This window comes from Pistacia vera, unplaced genomic scaffold (genome assembly GCF_008641045.1).
Source record: "Pistacia vera cultivar Batoury unplaced genomic scaffold, PisVer_v2 Contig862, whole genome shotgun sequence".
In the NCBI taxonomy this organism is placed as follows: Eukaryota; Viridiplantae; Streptophyta; class Magnoliopsida; order Sapindales; family Anacardiaceae; genus Pistacia; species Pistacia vera.
In genome coordinates, this window is record NW_022196737.1 from 269072 (window position 1) to 290056 (window position 20985).

The 20985-nt window shown below is 35.7% G+C and overlaps 1 protein-coding gene across 4 annotated transcripts; it reads left to right on the forward strand.

Moving 5' to 3' along the window:
- Positions 1-9797: 9797 nt before the first annotated feature.
- On the forward strand, positions 9798-20309 carry LOC116118890 (protein FAM135B-like). 4 transcript variants are annotated; one of them, XM_031404843.1, is made up of 7 exons: positions 9798-10145; positions 10238-10317; positions 11710-11784; positions 12693-12847; positions 13357-13421; positions 13545-13731; positions 20190-20309. In XM_031404843.1, exons 1-7 carry the CDS (start codon positions 9916-9918, stop codon positions 20205-20207), a joined length of 810 nt encoding a protein of 269 aa, XP_031260703.1. In that variant the 5' UTR covers positions 9798-9915; the 3' UTR covers positions 20208-20309. The 4 variants fall into 4 exon arrangements, with proteins under 4 accessions (XP_031260703.1, XP_031260704.1, XP_031260705.1 ...); XM_031404844.1 differs by having other exon boundaries at positions 9798-10115; XM_031404845.1 differs by lacking the exon at positions 11710-11784.
- Positions 20310-20985: the final 676 nt, after the last annotated feature.

Consider the following 20985-nt stretch of genomic DNA (forward strand, 5'->3'; position numbering starts at 1 on the left):
AAATCCAGCTTAGAAAAAACTGTCGCTCCAGCCAACTCATCTAACAACTCATCAATTGAAGGTATGGGAAATTTGTCGAGTATGGTTATGTTGGAAAAGGCGCAATAGTCAACACAAAAATGCCAACTTCCATCTTTCTTTTTAACCAACAGCACCGGGCTTGCAAAAGGACTAGTACTTGGTTGGATTATTCCAGACACCAGCCTTTCACCCATCAACCTTTCTATCTCATTCTTTTGGATGTAGGAATATTTGTAGGGGCATAGGTTAGGGGGTTTGGAGGAATGTTGGAGGGTTATGGCATGGTCAATTGGTCTCCTCGGTGGTAGATAAGGGTGTTGGTCAAACAGTTGGTGGAATTCTTTAAGTAAGGCAGCCACTTCCAGCTCTATGGTTTCATTCTGCTCTTCGCCTTTCCTCTCAATAGAACAACACTCTATTACATACCCTGCACCCTCACTCTGTAGTTCTTGAGCATGGCTTTTAGAGAAACTATAGTCTTCACCAACGAAGGATCACCTTGCAAAACAATTCTCTTCCCGTTATTATCGAACACAATGGTTAAATTTTTCTAGTTAGAGCACACATCTCCCCACATGCTCAACCAAGATATCCCCAACACCACATCAGCACCATCCAAATCAAAGGCGAAAAAATCCTATGTCAACTCTACCTCCTGAATCCTGATACTCACATTTCTGCAAATTCCTTCTCCTTGGATGGTAAATCCATTTCCTACCATTACTCCGAATTGTTTCTCCTTCTCCAAGTTCAAGCCTAACTTTTGTACCAACTCCTTTGAGATGAAATTGTGGGATACCCCACTATCTACCAACACAATCACTGTCTCATCTCCAATCCTTCCCCGGATCTTCAAAGTTTTGTCCATCGTCATACCCATAATTGAGTTCTTTGACAAAGCCAATAGATTACCTATTGGGTTGGCGTCATCGTCGTTGTCAGAGTTGGGTTCTTCCTTTTCCGACGAGTCTTCATCGGTGACTAAAAGGATTTGCAATGATCGCTTTACAACGATGCGTGGGGCCATATTTTTCATCACATTTGAAGCAAAGTCCATGCTCCCTCTTGCTCTGGATCTCAGCGTCAGTCAGTCAGTCGCCAGAAGCCCTCGCCGCGAAATCCCTGCATAGGTGTGTCGGAGAGCTTTTGTCGTTCATTCACTTTGCTTGAGTTCAGATCTAGAATGCGTGAAAATGTGTTGGAAGACCACGCACTTGTGCACAAATTTTCTGGGTTGAGTGTGACCGCTAGTATGGCTCCATTTTAATTGGTTGGGTCTTAAAGGGTTTGGGCCTATGTTTTTCCAAAATCCAGTTTTTTTCCTCAACTCTGTGGGCCTGCTCAATAAGTGAAAAAAGGCTAGTTGGTTGGGCCAAATGCAATTCAGCCCGAATTTCTTCTTTGAGTCCATTTAAAAAAATTCCCATTAGTTAATCTTCTCCTACCTCACGCAAGGGAGCTGAATGCTCTTCAAAATTTTCTCTAAACTATGTTACTGTTCCAGTTTGTTTAAGGCTACTAGTGCCTCATATGTTGAGCCTTTGAAAGATGGACGAAATCTCGCAACCACAGTGGTTTTAAAAGCTTCACATGAACTGATTGGTGCCCTTGATTCAACCCATTGATCCAAGCCCATGAAAGACCCATGGCCCAACCCAAATTGTTGAATTATTGGAGTGGGTTCCAATCAATTGGTATCAGCGCATGATCCTACGCCTATGTGATAGCGCACGCGTGGCAAGCTGACCTTAGGCCCAGGCTGCTACCCCGAGAAAGGGCATGGAGGATCAAGGGAAAGGGGATCCGCGTAGTCACCCAAGGGGTAAAGAGGCCGACGTGGACGTCGGTTGCGAAAACATGGTAGAATGTTAGGATCCCATATTGAAAGGGAAAAAGGGTGAGCATGTGGGTTATAAAGGCTTGGGCACCCTTCCTTGGCAAGCCGGTTTTCCAAGGAGAGTTCTACCGAAGCCCATGAAAGACCCATGACCCAGCCCAAATTGTTGAGTTATTGGAGTAGGTTCCTATTAAGATGTAATTCAAAGAAGCAAGCTCCATAATACAACCTTATCTTCACTAAACCGACCAGCACTACATATTCTAGCAAGCAATTCGCTACCAACCGCATATTCCATGACAATAGCAAAATAGTAGGGGTCAACAAGACCTGCAGGTAAAACACTAACAGTGATTTCTACCTTTGTTTATGCAATTCAAAAACCCTCATCTAAACTCCACCTATGAGTATAAATATTCAATCACCATCTAAGCATAATTTATATATATATATTGAGAGGAAGCTAATCTATACTTATATATTAAAGAATATATATGTAAAATACAAGACACCAAATCATAACTATGAGATAATCTATACTTATTTATTAAAGAATATATATATATATTCAATCACCATCTAAGCATAATTTCTATATATATATATTATTATGGCATCAATATATGATGATGAAGAGAAGACCACATCAAGTTCTCTCATTGAAGGTAGCCATTTCTTGAAGATATGATAACTCACCACATTGTGCAATACGAACCAGAACTTGCCGAATCACAGGATATTGATCAAATTTCCATTTATCACTACAGAGCTTGAACAAATCCCAAATCGCCAAACTTGAGATCAACCCAAGAAAAGCCAGCGGCATGTGGTACCTAGAATCACAAAGAGAAAGAAAGTCTAACTAAATGAATAAACAGAAACAAAAATCACATAAATTAACATAAAAAAAGAAAGAAAGGTACCATATTAACATTAAATTTCAATCTTCACATTCTAAGACCCAAGACAGAAATGATAAAATTACCAAAAAAACGAAAATTTTACTCATCAAGACACACAATTTTGAAACTTTAACTACTTTCCTCAACACCCACAAGGAACTAAACAAGAACCTACATGTATATAAACACAAACAGAGAGAAAGAGAATAAAATTCGTGGTGGATAAGGCGGCGGAGTTGGTGTCGAGAAGTTCGTTACGGTAAAATTCATCTAGTGAAACAAGGTCTAGTTTGTTCAAAGATTCTACACGAGCTTGGTAATTTAAATTTAATTTACCAATTGAGTGATAAGAGTTGAAGGACTATCGCAGAAGTATTGAAGTCTGAAAACAAAATAAAATGTAAATCAATCAATGAATGAAGCAATGAGAACAAATCTAAAAAAGAAAATGTGGAACTTACAAGTACAATTGCTAGAAGCACAAAGATTTTGGTAAAAGAAGATCCAGTCAAATTGTCGATGAATCTGAAGAGAAGAGAAGAAAAGAAGAAAAATTTAGATGAAATGGTGAAAGAGTTGGAGAATTAATTGCGAGAGACAGGGTGAATACTGTTCTTTGAGTTGCTTGTTAAGATTGTGAGACGCCATGAACGCAAATCAAATGACAGCATTCCATTAAGTAGTCGAGAATCAACACATCCACAAACAAATTAAAGAAACAAATGGGTAGAAAAAAATTAAAGAAGACTGAAATACCTTTTATAGAGGACTGACAAAGAGTGGCTGTTAGCTGTTGTAAGAGCGTTTGCATAGAAGCCGGCTGTGAAAAGATTGAGAACAGATGAGGTTCAACAAACGACAGTCAAACTAACAAGGACAATTGGAGAAGAACAAATTTTAGGGAATCAAAGAAAGAGAAGATCCGAACGGAGTGGAGAAGTAGAGAGTGTTTTGCGTCTTAGGGTAAAATTTGTTTGGGGATTTTGTATAACTAGGTCTACTTTTTTTTTTTTTTTTTTTTTTTAACTTTTACTTTTTTTAATTTTAACGATTCAAACAATTCTCGGGTAAAATTGTTTACTCTTTTTTTTATTTACCCTGAAACCGGGTTTGGGGTTTTGTTTTTCTTTAATTGTAAGGATTTAGCGACTTTTTAATTTGTTTACTTTTTAAATTTTAAGGAAAAATTGTTTACTTTTTAATTTTTTTTTTAATAAAATCAGAAATTTGGTTTTCTATATTTCTGTGGACGAAAACTGAATCGATTTTTCGTTTATACGAAAAATCGGTTCAGTTTCTACATTTTTTTAAACACCCTACATTTGGGTGTTGGGATACACCTCGTCAAGAACTCAGTAAAGTTAACAATCTCCTTCATAATAGGCACGAAGTAAGCGTCGGAATCAGTAAGCGAGTCGTCGTCTACTGAATGAGAGTGGTAGAAACAAGAACTTTTTTTCCAGTGCTGGAAATAGGTCAACTATGAGGGTTTGCACAAATGAGTGAAATAACAGGTAAGCATAAGTTTTAGAATAACAGGTAAGCATAAGTTTTAGGAAAAAAATAGCGGGAATAATTAATGAAAAATGGGCGAGAAAAGTTTTAGGCAAATTTTTTTTTTTATATATATAATTAATCTTTGACAATTAAAAATTGTCAAGGATTGAGACTACAACAGTCAAGAACAAGATTCGCAAAATTTATTTTTAACCAATTCTTTGATAGTTAATAACTGTCAAGAATCATCTAAAACAATCAAGGATTATTTCAAATTGTTGATAGTTCATAAACTGTCAACAATTTGTCAAGAATTATAATTCTTGACAGTTTTTTAGAATGGTCAAGAAAATCTGTCAACTCATTCTGTCAAGGAAGGGGGTTTTTTTAGTAGTGAGTGGACAATATCGCGATTAATACCCTATTAATTGTCTCATTACACACATACTAAGATTGACCTCTAGCAAGGCATCATGGCTACCCAATTATTCAGCGAAATAGCTATCTATCAATAGTATGGTTCTCGTGCAATTTAATCATTTCATCATCTATTATCTCATCAATGTTTGAAACACAGAAATAGTGTCAGCTTCAAGTATGAATTACCTTGACATATTCGTATTCGGTTATGGGACCAACGACTAAACGAAATTGGACTCGAGCAACAACTCAATTCTACTATGGCCACAGATTTAAGGTCGTTATCTTTTACCGAATAACTCAGTGAGACAATTTATCCTGTACCTAGAAGTGACGAATCCTTTGTCGATCCACCATAGCTATAGTGTACTTCTCAATGTAGCCAATCACTACCATATTGATAACCCTTAATAGGATTACATTAGGCTAGTGTCAAACTACACCAATATTTACACATAGCGCTCTAGTGATCTCAAGTCTAAGAATCACATGCACCACGATCCATTAGAGGATGTATTCCATAGACGTTGGGGTTACCATCTATATGGAATCCTCTATATGCCTGTCTAGTGAACTTATGAATAACAAGCACCCATGCGTGCAACAAGTTGTCACTAAACAACTTTGACTTGCGAGATCTGTCACTACCTTTCGGTAAAGTCATTCAACGCTATGATAGCCTTACCATATTACCTGTGTCCTTGATCAAGATAATACTAAGATTCTAGAATGACCACTATAAGTGCTCATAGGGTCCTCACAATCGAGGTTTATAACACTTGATACTCTCATCGCAGTTCTACATTCTAAGGACATATATCAATACACACACACACACACACACACACACATACACACATATATAACGATTTACCTAATATAATAAAATGTCTTTTATTAATGGAATAACATGATACATAGAGTCAATTTACAAAATGCGATTGACTCTAAGACACCTAGTATAACTGAAGAAATATGAAAAAGTGGAAAGGGAGAAAAAGACGAAAAAGAATTGGAGAGAGGGAGAAGAAGAAGACGAACTGAAGAAGAAGAAATATGAAAAAGTGGAGAGGGAGAAAAAGACAAAGAAAAAGAAGACGAAGATGAAAGAGAAATATGTGGAGATGAAAATAATAAAGAAATAAATGGAGAGGAAAAATTTTAAAATTAAAAGAAACAAATGACCCACGGGTCCACCCGTACCTGCATGACTTGGTATGAGTGATGTATTTCCTTACTTGTTCACATTTTTTACCCGTTTGACCCGTATATGTTGTTACTCGACTCGTGCCCACCCAACTCCCCCGTTTGCCAAGTCTAGTCCAAACTACAAATATAAAAATGTTCTTGTTAACAATACTTCAGGTTTGCCATTGGTAGTTAGAACTTCAGGTTCCAAATCCACATCTAGATTGATATTCAGGACATTTAGAACTTCAGGTTTGTAATTAATATCCATAACTTTAAGGTTCAAATATTTGTTATTTAAAACCTTAGTTCTAGTGACATTTCGGACATCATGTCCATAAATTTCCGCAATTTTGCGAAGTTCAAGTTGCAAATGGGATAAATTAAAATTTTAATTTAGAGACAATACATTCATCAATTATGATATGCTAAACTTATTATATTCATATGTATATGCTAAACTTACTATATTCATAAACTATTATATGCTAAACTTATTATATTCATAAACTATTATATGCTAAACTTTTTTTCTTATGTGGAAGGTCCATAGAGCATACTCATAAAGTCATAATGATAGCTATAATAAGTAATATGTATAAATTAAATACATATAATAAATAAAACGTTTAACAATAAGGGTGTACACAAGCTATCGTTTTAATAATGTAAATTGTAGTAATATAAAAATAACAAGACTCAAAGTGATAGAGCAAAATTAAAGGGGCTCGAATATTATTTCTTTACTTTCTCTAATAACCCAATTCGAGTATCGTGTGTACAAATGAGAAGAATTGGGTCTATTTATAGGAGATCATGGGAGCTGAATCACTGTCCAAGCCAATTGAAATTTGCCAGCATAAGATCATGTGTCAAGCTTGGCCATAACCTCTTAAAAACATGGTGGCTTTAGTGGTGGAATAATCCACACATGTTAAAACAACTCTTTTATTTTTGTTACATTTTTAGTTTATTATTTTAATTAAGGGTTATTTAGGATTGATTTTGAGAGTCAAAATCTATTTAATTTCATAAAATTTGATTAAAATAATATTTAATAAAAGTTTTAAAAGATATAAATGATCTTAATGAGTATATATATATAGAAATCAAGAGGGTAGAGGTGGAAAAAATGAGTCGGGTTAGGCAGGTCAACCCTAACCCGACTCGCCTCAACTTGGGACCGACCTAGGCGGCTTTAGGGTGGGTCGAGTTCAACTCAACCCGCATATCCCCCGCCGAGCAAGCTGAACCTTCATAGGCCAACCCAGCAACCCGACGAGTCAATTTTAAAAAAAAAAACCGTCAAACCTGCCAGATTGGCGGGTCAACCCAACGGGTTGGCAACAATAAAAGATTAAAAAAAAATTTAGCAAAAACTTCAACTACAAATGATTTAATAAAATTGTTTTAGAAAATAAAATTAGAATTAAAAAAAAATACATAGTTGTTATGTTAGTATGGTTTGGAGTGGTAGAGCTAAACAAGATTATATTTGTGACTAGTTATTATTTTGATAACGAATGTAAATTAAATCTTTATTGGGATTTAAATTAATGGATGTAGATCATAGTGGTCAACAACTTTATAATAAAATTGTTAAAGTTTTAGAAGATTATGATATTGTTCACAAAGTAATAAGTTTAACTTTAGATAATGCAAGTGCTAACAGTAAAACTGTAGATTTTTTAAAATAAATTTTCCTTTTTATGATAATTTGAAGTTTTTTCATCAACGGTATGCATGTCACATTATTAATTTAATTATAAAAAGTAGTATGAAAAGAATTAGAAATAATATTGATAGAATTAAGGATTCTTTAGTTTGGATTACTATTAGTAATACAAGAAATTCTTAATTTCAAGATGCTTGTAAAAAATCAAATTTGTCTCCTAAAACTTTTGCATTAGACATGTATGTTAGGTGAAATAGTACTTATTTAATGCTTGATTCATGTTTATCTTATACAAATTTAATTAGTTATTTTGTAGCAAATCATAGGGATCCTCATTATTTGGTAGAGAGTGATTGGCATATAGCTCAAAAATTTCATTTTTTTCTTAAAACTTTTTATCTTGTCACTTTAAAACTTTCTGGTGTGTATTATCCTACTGTCAATTGGTGATACATACACATACAATTATAAAAATTTCAGATTTATTTGCTCGAAATAGAAACAATGAAATTTTAGCAGGACTAATAGAAGCAATAGAATTAAAATTTAAAAAATATTAGAAACTCATTCCTTGTCTTTTTTGTTTAGTTGTCATATTTGATCATAGGATTAAATTAGTGGGTTTAGAAAAATGTTTTAGACATGTTAAGTGAAAATTTACAAGAAGAAGTGTATGCTAATCAACAAGGAGAGATAAGAGAGTGAAGAAGTGTATGCTAATCAACAAGGAGAGATAAGAGAGTGTCTTGAAGAGGTAAATTTGTAATATAAAAGCAAGTATGTGAACTGTGAACCAGTAAAGAGGCGCAATACCTGAGGTACTAGTAGAAGACACAAATGAAGTCTTTAACTCTTGGAGTGCAATTAATAGGCGGAAGAAGATCTGAACCTGAAGCACAACCTCCTCTTCAAAAGCATCAACAACGAATATAATGTCCTCCATGCAGCTGCAAAGTAATGAGCTTTACCAATATTTGGGAACCCCTGACTTGCTACCAGCAAATCCACAATAAAAAGCCAACTTTGATGTCTTAGATTATTGAAAAACCAAAAAATATATTTTTCTAGTACTATCAAGACTTGCCCTGAATATTTTCTCTGTTCTTGTCTCAACCGTCTCATCCGAACAAACATTTAGTGTAAGTGGAAAATTTTTAAATGAAAGAAGGACTAAACTTTCACCAAAATTGATTGAAGTCCTCCCATGTCTTCAAGATTGGGAACGGTCGCGCCATCAAAATTAATACGAGGTTATCGACGATATCCTTTTGGATAAAGAGGCGGGCCTGTTGGTGAGCTGGGTTAGGCCTGATCCATAATTTGGACTACCCACCACGGGTCGGGCCTGGCGGGCCACTTTTCTACCTTTAGAAGAGGGGTTAACCCTATATCCGACAAGGAACATTGTGCTCATTTCCCTACACACATCTAAAGATACCATCATCACATCTATGTTGGGGCCAAAGCTAAGAGTACTTTCTGGGATGAGTCATATAGTGCATGTAGATATACCATCTCACCAAAGCTTAGTGATAGATATTAGATACTCGAACTTAAGACTTTGTCGACATAAGTTATTTTAATGATGAAAAATGCTCTTGTTTTAATTGAGTAAATCATATATAATATTTATGAAAATGATATATTTTATATAAATTGTATTATATAATAAACAAACTTGTCCCTTTAAAATCTTAATATGCATTCTTAAAGCATATGATAAGATAATCAAAACATGAAAATTACATAATTTCATCTATTTTTAACAAAAATATTATCAAATAGGTGGATGAATGGTTAGTTTCCAAACCGAATTATAAAATATACTATATCAAGGTAATCTTTGATATATATATATATATATATATATATGTGTGTGTGTGTGTGTGTGTGTGTGTGTGTGTGTCCTATTATAAAATATATTGTATTAAGGTAATCTTGATACAGTATATATATGTCCTTAAGACAAACATTAATCACGAAAGATGATTATAAACTTTATTATATAAACGGAATTTATCTAAACAAAACAAGAAAATACACACATATATATTATGTCATAAAAATGGTATTTACGAGGGGTTATGTATGATGATGTAAAGTTAAAAATGGGAATTTCTCCAAAATGTTAAAACCAAGTGGAGATTATTTAATAACGATATTTTAGTTTAAAGTTTAAAATTTTTAGTGACTGAAGAATAACAATAATATATAATTTTGGAATTGGTATGAACTGATGTTAAAAAGAATAAAAAGAGTGTTTGGTTAGAAAGTAAATGAAATGAGAAAGAGTGAATAGAGTGGAGAGCTGAGAGTGAGCGAGGAATGAAAAAGGAATTGAAAATCAAAATAACAATCAAGACGAAGGTTTACATATGTTTCGGAAACTAAAATGGTTCAGTACTTTCTCCCATAGAAGTTGGTCGATTAAACGCTTGCCAAATGCTCATCACTTCCCTAACCCTAAGTCTCCCGCCTCGCCTCTGTCGTCAGCACCGACACCTACGGCCACACGGACGGAGGCGGTCGATGTTACTTTAGATACTCTTCATGAAATCGCTGTTTACATTCACAGGTTTCATAATCTTGATCTTTTCCAGCAAGGGTAAGTTCACAGTCTTCGTTTTTTAATATTTTATTTTATTTTTGCTAATAATGCTTACTTGTTTGAAAATTAACCAAAAAATGAAAATTTAGATGGTATCAAATTAAGATTAGTATGAGATGGGAGGACAGCGAGTCGATGGGAACACCGGCACGTGTTGTTCAATATGAAGGTACATTTTTTTTTTTTTTTTGTTTAAATTTGATTATTTGAGCTTATAGTTGGTATCTCTTTCTCGGTTTTCTACTATGGCTGGGTGATTAAGCAAAATGTGGTGATTTTGATGCATGTAATAGTTTTTGAGATCATTGACAGAAAGTTTAACTGAACATGCAGAGATTGGAAGTTAAGTAGATATGTATAGAATCAGAGTGGGGAAAGAGTTTGAAGATATTTTAATTGTATTATGTTTGTTGTTATTTTTGGTATCCGAAGTTGAGAGAAAACAATTCCAATGTTACTTAAATGAGACACAAAACATTTTTATTTTAACAAGTAAAATTCCAAAGGAAGAATTTTCTAAATTAAATGTATGTTTAGGTTTAAGTTTGGTATCATTCTCTCAAGTCTGAGAAAAACTTGACTTTATGCAAATTAAGTTAGTATTAGGTGTATACTGCCGATTGACTATGACACATTAAATTATTGCTTGTGGATATAGCAATTTGATTAACATAGATATCAGTAAAATGGTACACTAAACACGTGCGATATTGGAAGAACTTGCTAGCTAGGAAGTTGGAACAGATGAACTAGCTGTAGAAACATAAATAGAAACACAGGAGGCTTGAGAGGGCCTTAGTCAGTAAATAAAGGTGCCTCATTAAACACTAAACTAGAGTTATATTGGAAGGCAAACCAAGTGTATAAAGTTTTTGACACGATAGGATGCGCATAATGTTTGAGAGAATGTATACAGACATTTGTTTGCATATTCACTAGACTAAGATGTCTTAATGGTGTGCACATTATCATCCTCAAGGATTTGAAGACAATTTTACCTAATGAGGCTCGTAGGATCTTACACATAGGATGAATCAATGAATCAACAATCTGGGGAGTTTTCAGAAATTAGTTGGGACTCGAGTATTCTTGGGGTTTGGAACTTTTCGAGTCTCAATCTGAAACAGTTGTGTGCTGATAGAGTACTTCAAGTACATGCTATGGAAGGACTGGGGGCTTGAATCACTAAGAAATTGTCTAAAGGCTCTCTATATTGGAAGCCCAGAGTTTTGAGGAATGGTTTAAGCAGGTTGGTATGTTCATGAAATTTGTAATAAGGTTTGAAAATTTGTCAACTAAAGATCTGTTGTCCATTTTAAAAACTTTATTGAATCAAAAGAATGTCTTTCTCAAACATCCACAAAAATGGATGTTTGAGCTTGAAACACTGGTGAAACTGATCAAGTTGGCCAAAGAGCATAAAAAATATTCTAGTGTAACAGAATCAAGTGTCGTACAAGTTGGTTAGCATATTAGTATGTGAGATGTCTCATAGATGGTTTTTTGGGTCAATAATAGTGGAGATAACAATTCTGAGACTGAATAGTGACTGTGATGGCAGGAATCTCGTGGTTGTCCAGGATCAGTGGACTGGAAGTGGCAATGACAATGTGGGTGTTTGGTATCGGATTACAATGTGAGATCTGTGTCCTGGCATGAACACTTGACTATTTACATGAAGGCGTTTACAGAACGTGTTTGACAGTGTCTAGATGGGAAGTGGGTGCTTTCTTTATGAAGGCTGTGGAATTTTACTAGCATGAATGCTTGACTATTTACATGAAGGCGTTTTCAGAATGTGTTTGACAGTGTCTAGATGGGAAGTGGGTGCTTTCTTTATGAAGGCTGTGGAATTTTATTGACTTCGTTTTGCTGTTTTAAGGAAGCATTTGGAATAAAAGTTTCTCTATATACTAATTAATGTGGAAAAAAAGGAGAGAAGAAGAGAGAAGATAATAGAGAAATTGATGGAAAGGAACAAAAATTAGAGAAAGAATAGAAATTGCAGAGAGAACAGAAGTTAGGAGGGAAGGTGACTATAGGAGAGAGAAGATAGAGAATGTTAAGAAATCCATAACCACTCCACTGACAAACACTGAACTGATGACTTAGGATGGCCTTCAAGTTACGGTCTGACCTAAGATTAACTTAAAACAGAATCTATATCAAGAAGCAGTGCCACACTAAATGTCTTCTGTCACTTTTTGCTCTTATCAATCACCAGCAAATTGACCAATCTTTAACTTGTTTGTTGAAACATTACATTACTTTTGAATATAGTGTGAAGAGTGCTTCTTTGATATTGGTATTTATAAAACCTTACAAAAGCTGTTTTCTGTTTTATTTTATTTGACATTTTCAGTTTTCTGCAGTGTTTGATGTCTTTTTGAATTTTCTAAAGTCTTTTTGTCATCTTTTAATATGCTTGTTAATGCTCTGCATTTTGTCATTTTATTATATTTGATCTATTCATGAGCTTGTCCTTTGATGTTTCTTTCAGTTAAATTAAGAGCTAAGAAATATTAACACTTTTTGGGGCTGCAGCTCCTGAACTGGGTCCTGAAGATACTTATGGGGTTTGGAGGATTGATGATATGGAAAACAGTTTTTCGACACAACCTTTCCGGATCAGATATGCAAGGCAGGATGTTTATCTATCAATTATGATTGCATTCAATTTATCTGATAGTAGACATGAGGTAGTTACCTCATTCTTCTTCCTTCTTTTTTTTTTTTTTTTTTTATTTTTTTTTGTTAAACATTTTTTAACCGCAGATTTGATATGAAATTAACTATGTTATTGACTAAAGTTTGGAGATCTTCAAATGGCCAGGGAAGTAAAGCCAATTTAAAATAAACAAAGAACGGTGACTGGAACGTTGAATTTAAAACAGTTTGTTTTATCCAAATGCCAGTTATCTTAGCCACCATCACTGGAAAAACAATGCTGAATGTTGTATATCTTGTGCCCTGAGAGAGCGGGCGGGTGGGTGGGGTGGGGTTTAGTCATTGTTGGAGGATCTTAAAACTGAAATAGTTTAGAACAAAATTGGAAGTTTGTACCTTTATGATATTTAGAAATAACTCCAGTCTAACATTCAATGTAACCTATATTATCTATTTCTGCTCCTTGGCATGTTCCTATTGGTTACTAGAGTTTAATGTTTCTCACAATGTCATTGGAACTGATATAGCATTTAATTTTCAGGGCCCATCAACATCTGCTGTTATATTGAAGTTTGAGCTCATGTATTCTCCTGGGCTGGAGAGTGGGTTAGTTAACAATACTTAGTTTCTAGTTTTTGCCCAACAAAATGAAGTTACACACTTGGTGAATGGAATAGGATGTCCATTTAATTATTCTTTGAGGCTGAAATGGTGATTGTATTTGTGCAGCCCTGAGTTGCAATCATCTCTTGGTGCATGTCCTGCTGCCGTTCATGAATTCCGAATTCCTCCCAAAGCACTTCTAGGATTGCATTCTTATTGCCCTGTTCATTTTGATGCTTTGCACACTGTCCTTGTTGACGTAAGTGTACACATCAGTCTACTAAAAGCTAGTTCGTCCACGGCCTCATTGAAGGTACCCATTAAGCTAGTCACGAACTCTATCTATTTCTACCCTATATTGACAGCTTTACTGTCAGTTCATTGAAGTTACTCTTGATTGCCTACTGATAATTATGGATTATTTTTTTATTAAGGTAACTTGCTCAATAAAATTATTCCAGTGATTCTTATACCATGGAAGACGTCCCTTGGGTCAAATTAACAATTTTCTCTAACTGTAAATAATTTTTTCTTGAAACTGTTACCTGGTGTTCTTGGTTAGCATGTTATTAAGTTTCTATATATGGTTTGTATTTTTGGTTCTCAACTGTATCACTCATGGATGTCCAACTCTTCATGATTGTATGTATTCGAAAGAGGCCTTGAGCACTGTGAAAAACAGAGAACTGATTGTAATTTTATTATATATGTATTGATAAATTATATATCAATATATAGGAAAATAAAGATCTAATCTAGGAAACAAATTATCTAATCTAGGAAATGAATAATCTAACTTCCTATTTTACAGATTTGTTCTTAATATATATTGATTACAATCTTAATATCCTATTATAGATTTATACACTTAATCATGCAATATCTGCAAGATTTTGCATGATTATCTACAACACTCCCTCTCAAGATGGAGCATAGATGTTAATTATGCCTAGCTTGTTACAAATATAATCAATCCAAACCCCATTCAAAGCTTTAGTGAAAACATCTCCTAGTTGCTCTCCAGTCCTCACATATCCTGTAGAAATTAAACTTTGCTGTATTTTCTCACGAATAAAATGACAGTCAATTTCAATGTGCTTAGTTCGTTCATGAAATACGGGATTAGAAGCAATATGAAGAGCGGCTTGGTTATCACACCACAATTTTGCTGGCAAAGAGGCCATAAGACCAACTTCAGTCAAAAACTAATATATCCATATTACTTCACACACAGACTGGGCCATAGCCCTATATTCCGATTCTGCACTAGATCGGGACACAACAGTTTGCTTCTTACTTCTCCATGAGACCAAATTTCCACCAATAAAAACACAGTAGCCTGTAGTGGATCTCCTATCTATCTTGGAACCCGCCCAATCTGCATCAGAGAAGCACTCAATATTATTATGTCCATGATTTCCGTACAAAATACCACGTCCTGGAGCTCCTTTCAGATAACACAGAATCTGTTCTAACGCTGCCCAATGATCAACAGTAGGAGAAGACATGAATTGACTTACTACACTGACAGAGTACGCAATATCAGGACGAGTGACCGTTAGATAGTTCAACTTTCCAACCAATCTTCTGTACCTCTCAGGATCTTCAAATAGTTCACCATCTTTGGTAAGTTGCGAATTAGGAAACATTGGCGTACTACATGGCTTAGCACTCAATTTTCCTGTCTCAGTTAATAAGTCAAGTACATATTTTCTTTGAGAGAGGAAGATGCCTTTCTTGCTCCTTGTTACCTCAACCCCTAAGAAATACTTCAACACTCCTAAATCTTTTGTATGAAACTGAGTGTGAAGAAATGACTTAAGTAATGAAATCCCTGTAGTGTCACTCCCAGTGATGATAATGTCATCAACATATACAACAAGAAGAATAATGCCAACTGCCGATTGTTTGTAAAAGACTGAGTGATCAGACTTGCTCTTTGTCATTCCGAACTTTGCAACTACCTCACTAAACTTTCCAAACCAAGCACGTGGACTCTGTTTCAAACCATACAACGATTTGCGAAGATGACAAACTTTCCCATACTCCCCCTGAGCAACAAATCCAGGTGGTTGCTCCATATAGACTTCTTCTTGAAGGTCACCATGTAAAAAGGCATTTTTTATGTCCAACTGATGTAATGGCCAGGAATGAGTAGCTGCCATAGAGATAAATAAGCGAACAGAAGTCAATTTAGCCACAGGGGAAAAAGTGTCAGAATAATCCACTCCATAAGTTTGAGCATAGCCTTTAGCTACAAGACGAGCTTTAAGCCTAGCCACTGACCCATCAGGATTTACTTTAACAGCAAACACCCATTTGCATCCAATAGGCTTCTTTCCAGTAGGTAAGTCAACCAAGTTCCAAGTACCATTAACATCTAAAGCATTCATCTCTTCTATCATAGCATCACGCCAACCAGGATGAGATAAGGCTTCATGAACAGTTGCAGGAAGGGAGACAGAGTCTAGTGATGCCACAAAAGAACAAGAAGATGATAGGTGATCATAAGAAACAAATGAAGAGATAGGATTAGTACACTGACGTTTACCTTTCTGAAGAGCAATAGGAAGATCAAGATCACTTAAGATTGGATCCAACGAACGAAGAGTCTTGGGTAGGACATGAAGTCTAAGTGTCTTCTTGACGAGGAACACAGGTATCGGGATCACTGGAGACTGGGTCTAACTACGAATGGACTGATATAGGATGTTCCTGTAGACGAGAATAGACAATGCGAATTGGAGGTAGTGGACGGACATGTGGTGGTGCCGGAGGAGGAACAGTAGGTGGGGAAGCCTCAGGTGTGGGAGTAGGCGGTAGGGATGTGGTAGTATAGATTAGTAAGTCATCGTCCTCCCTCAGACGCATATAGGTACGCGAAGTAGGAAAAAAATGGGTGTTTTCTAAGAAAGTAACATCAGGTGATACCATATATCTATTAAGACTAGGACAATAACATCGATATCCCTTCTGAAGGCGAGAGTAACCTAGAAAAACACATTTAAGAAATTTGGGATCTAACTTGGTTACCTGGAGTCGAACATCACGAAAAAAACAAGTACTATCAAATATCTTTGCGGCAATAGGAAACAAAGGCTTAGACGGGAAGAGAACACTGTAAGGAGTGGAACTATTTAGAATAGAGGAAGGCATGCGGTTAATTAGAAAACAGGCCGTGGAAATTGCATCGGCCCAAAACTGTTTAGGAACTTGCATTTGAAATAGTAGGGCTCGAGCGGTTTCAAGAAGGTGCCTATTGTTCTCTTGGCTACATTTTGGGACAGTGAGTTAACACAAAAGGATTGATGAAGAATGCCATGCTGGCTCATATAAGATTGAAAAGAACTCAAAAAATATTCTTTGGCATTATTGCTTCTTAATGTTTGGACAGAAGTATTAAATTGAGTTTTAACTTCAGCACAAAAGGCACAAAAATGAGAAAACAACTCAGAACGATTTTTCATTAAATAAAGCCAAGTTACACGAGAGTTGTCATCAACAAAGGTAACAAAATATTTAAATCCAGGTTTAGACATAATAGAACACGGACCCCAAACATCTGAATGAATTAATTCAAAAGGGACACTAGCCCGTTTATTGACTCTTGGACTAGAAGAAAGACGGTGGTGTTTGTCAAATTGACATGACTCACAATCTAACGAAGATAATTTATTAAACTGAGGACATAGTTTCTTTAACAATGGTAAAGAAGGATGTCCTAACCGACAATGCGCCTCAAAAGGGGTCGAAATACTGGAACATGCAATGGTTCTGGGCACTTGTGTGTCAAGGATGTAAAGCCCTCCAGATTCATGTCCTTTACCAATAATCTGCTTCGTCGTAAGATCCTGAAACAGGCAATGATCAGGGAAAAATGAGATGCAACATTTAAGAGCACGAGTGAGTTTACTCACAGAAATTAAATTAAAAGCGAACTGTGGTAGACTCAATACAGAGGATAGGGAAATTAACGGAGTAGGGTTAACAGACCCAGACCCAAGAACACAAGAAGTTGACCCATCAGCTAAAGTAACATTAGACGAGGAATTATGTGACTGATATGATGAAAAGAGACTAGGATTACCTGTCATATGATCTGTGGCACCAGAATCAATGACCCATTTGGAGGATGAGGAAATAAGACATGTTTTTGGTTTACCTGACTCGTCGAGAGCAGTGATGGAAGTAGATGAGGACTTCAATGATTCTTGATAGTGAGAAAACTTGGCAAACTTATCAGCTGAAATCATAACCATCTTCTTAGAAGTATCAGTAGCGTCAACATGAGCTGGTTGAGGTTTTTGGGCAACTTTCTACACGTGCGCTTTGTATGACCGGGTTCATGACAATAGTAGCACACAATCCCTCCTAATTCCTGATTTTGATTCTCACGATAATTCGAACCTTCTCCTCTATTATTGCTCCTGTTATATGAACGCCCGGTGTCATGATTCTGACTTACAAGAGCACTACTCGATTGAACAAATAGAGTGCTTTTTGTACGAAGAACCCTAGTAAATATGTCTAGGAGGGAGGTGATCTCAGAACTAGCAAGAACCTGAGATTTAGCAGATTCAAACTCAGAAGGGAGTCCAACTAGGAAACTCATAATCGCCATTTTCTCTCGTTGAGCTTGTTGAACTTTCACATTAGCACTCATTGGTAGAAGAATGTTAACTTCTTCATATATCCTTTTAAAATCCATAAAATAGGCCGTAAGAGACCTATCTTGTTTCTCAGCTCGATAAAAAGCTTTGCATACATAAAAAATACGAGAAACATTCCCCTTCCTAGAATACAAAAAATCTAGATAGTCCATCAATTCCTTCACATATTCACAATGATTAATTAAACCAAGTATCTCACTGTTGATAGAGTTCCGTATCTACAAGAACAACTAAGCATCCTCTCTCAACCATGTTTGCTTTGAATCGTCTTCAGACGAATCTTTGGTGAGATGATCCTCTTTACCAATGCTTCGCAGATAAAGACGAATTATCTTACTCCAATCAAAATAGTTATCAGACCTATTAAGCTTATGTTCTGTAATTTTTGATATTACAGGAACCATATCAATTATAGACGTATCAGTCATGGTAAGAAGATGAAAATAGCCAACAAAAAACTCTTCAAAGAACGAACTCTATACCAACAGAAACCAACAAAACTTATACCATGTTACAAACAAAGAACTGATTGTAATAGTTTTCATATTGTATTGACAAATTATACATCAATATATAGGAAAATAAAGAACTAATCTAGGAAATAAATAATCTAACTTCCTATTTTACAGATTTGTTCTTAATATGTATTGATTACAATCATAATATCCTATTATAGATTTATACAGTTAATCATGCAATATCTGTAAGATTTTGCATGATTATCTACAACAGTAAAGAAGGATGTCTTAACTGACAATGCGCCTCAAAAGGGGTCGAAATACTGGAACATGCAATGGTTCTGGACACTTGTGTGTCAAGGATGTAGATCCCTCTAGATTCATGTCCTTTACCAATAATTTGCCTCGTCGTAAGATCCTGAAACAGGCAATGATCAGGGAAAAATGAGATGCAACATTTAAGAGCACGAGTGAGTTTACTCACAGAAATTAAATTAAAAGCGAACTGTGGTAGACTCAATACAGAGGATAGGGAAATTAACGGAGTAGGGTTAACAGACTCAGACCCAAGAACACAAGAAGTTGACCCATCAGCTAAAGTAACATTAGACGAGGAATTATGTGACTGAGATGATGAAAAGAGACTAGGATTACCTGTCATATGATCTGTGGCGCCAGAATCAATGATCCATTTGGAGGATGAGGAAATAAGACATGTATTTGGTTTACCTGACTCAGCGGGAGCAGTGATGGAAGTAGATGAGGACTTCAATGATTCTTGATACTGAGAAAACTTGGCAAACTCATTAGCTGAAATCATAACCTTCTTCTCAAAAGTATAAGTAGCGGCAGCATGAGCTGGCTGAGGTTTCTAGGCCTTATTTTGCAATTTTCTACACGTGCGCTTTGTATGACCGGGTTCATGACAGTAGTAGCACACAATCCCTCTTGACTCCTGACTCTGATTATCATGATTATTCGAACCCCCTTCTCTATTATTGCTCTTGTTATATGAACGCTCGGTGTCATTATTTTGACTTACAAGAGCACAACTCGATTGAACATATGGAGTGCTTTCTGTACGAAGAACACTAGTAAATACATCTTGGAGGGAAGCGATCTCAGAATTGGCAAGGACCTGAGATTTAGCAGATTCAAACTCAGAAGGGAGTCCAGCTAGGAAACTCATAACCACCATTTTCTCTCGTTGAGTTTGTTGAGCTTTCACATCAGCACTCATCGGTAAAATGACATTAAGTTCTTTATATATCTTTTTAAAGTCCATAATATAGGCCGTAAGAGACCTATCTTGTTTCTCAGCTTGATAAAAGGCTTTGCATACATAAAAAATATGAGAAACATTCCCTTTCCCAGAATAAAAAAATCTAGATTGTCCATCAACTCTTTCACATATTCACAATGATTAATTAAACCAAGTACCTCACTGTTGATGAAGTTCCGTATCTGCAAGAACAACCGGGCATCCTCTCTCAACCATGTTTGCTGTGAATCGTCTTCAGATGAATCTTTTGTGAGATGATCATCTTTACCAATGCTTTGCAAGTAGAGACGAATTGTCTTACTCCAATCAAAATAGTTATCAGACCCATTAAGCTTATGTTCCGTAATTTTTGATATTACAGGAACCATATCAGTTATAGGCTTATCAGCCATGGTAAGAAGACGAAAAATTGATCTCAACACAAATAGTCAACACAACTCTTCAAAGAACAAAATCTGATACCAACAGAAATCAACAAAACTTATTTGACTTGGCTGAGATATTGAGGAATCGGTCACACAGACTTGTCGGAAATATCAAGATGAAGCCGGGAAGGGTGATCGGAGCACTGTCCTCCGTCACACGTGCCCCCACGCACCAGCGCGTGAAGATTGCCGTAGATGAAAAAGGTGGCGCGTGAGACTCACGCGCTGCTCCTCCGGTGACCGGACTTCAGGGAATGGTCGATTGGCAGGAGGGGCTTCTTCCTAGACAGGTGGTGAGAAAAAAAGGCCACTCTCCAGGGTGACTTACAAATAATGCTCACTTGGGCAGAGAAAAGAAAACAAAATTGAGAAACAACCTAGAATTGCTTTGATACCATGTGAAAAACAGAGAATTGATTGTAATTTTATTATATATGTATTGATAAATTATACATCAATATATAGGAAAATAAAAAACTAATCTAGGAAACAAATAATCTAATCTAGGAAATGAATAATCTAACTTCCTATTTTACAGATTTGTTCTTAATATATATTGATTACAATCCTAATATCCTATTATAGATTTATACACTTAATCAGACAATATCTGTAAGATTTTACATGATTATCTACAACAAGCACAAAGAGGAAAAAGTGGAAGCACATCATGGAGGTCTAAAATTCTTCAATTGCTCTACGTGTGCTCAAAATAAGTGTCGATTTGTTTAC

What these genes read in the sequence shown, in the direction of transcription:
- LOC116118890 (XM_031404843.1), top strand. Translation starts at nt 9,916, where the DNA reads ATGTTTCGGAAACTAAAATGGTTCAGTACTTTCTCCCATAGAAGTTGG. An exon ending in ACGTGTTGTTCAATATGAAG is followed by an intron (nt 10,318 to 11,709) that starts GTACATTTTTTT and finishes CTGTGATGGCAG; the next exon opens with GAATCTCGTGGTTGTCCAGG. An exon ending in TATCTGATAGTAGACATGAG is followed by an intron (nt 12,848 to 13,356) that starts GTAGTTACCTCA and finishes TTTAATTTTCAG; the next exon opens with GGCCCATCAACATCTGCTGT.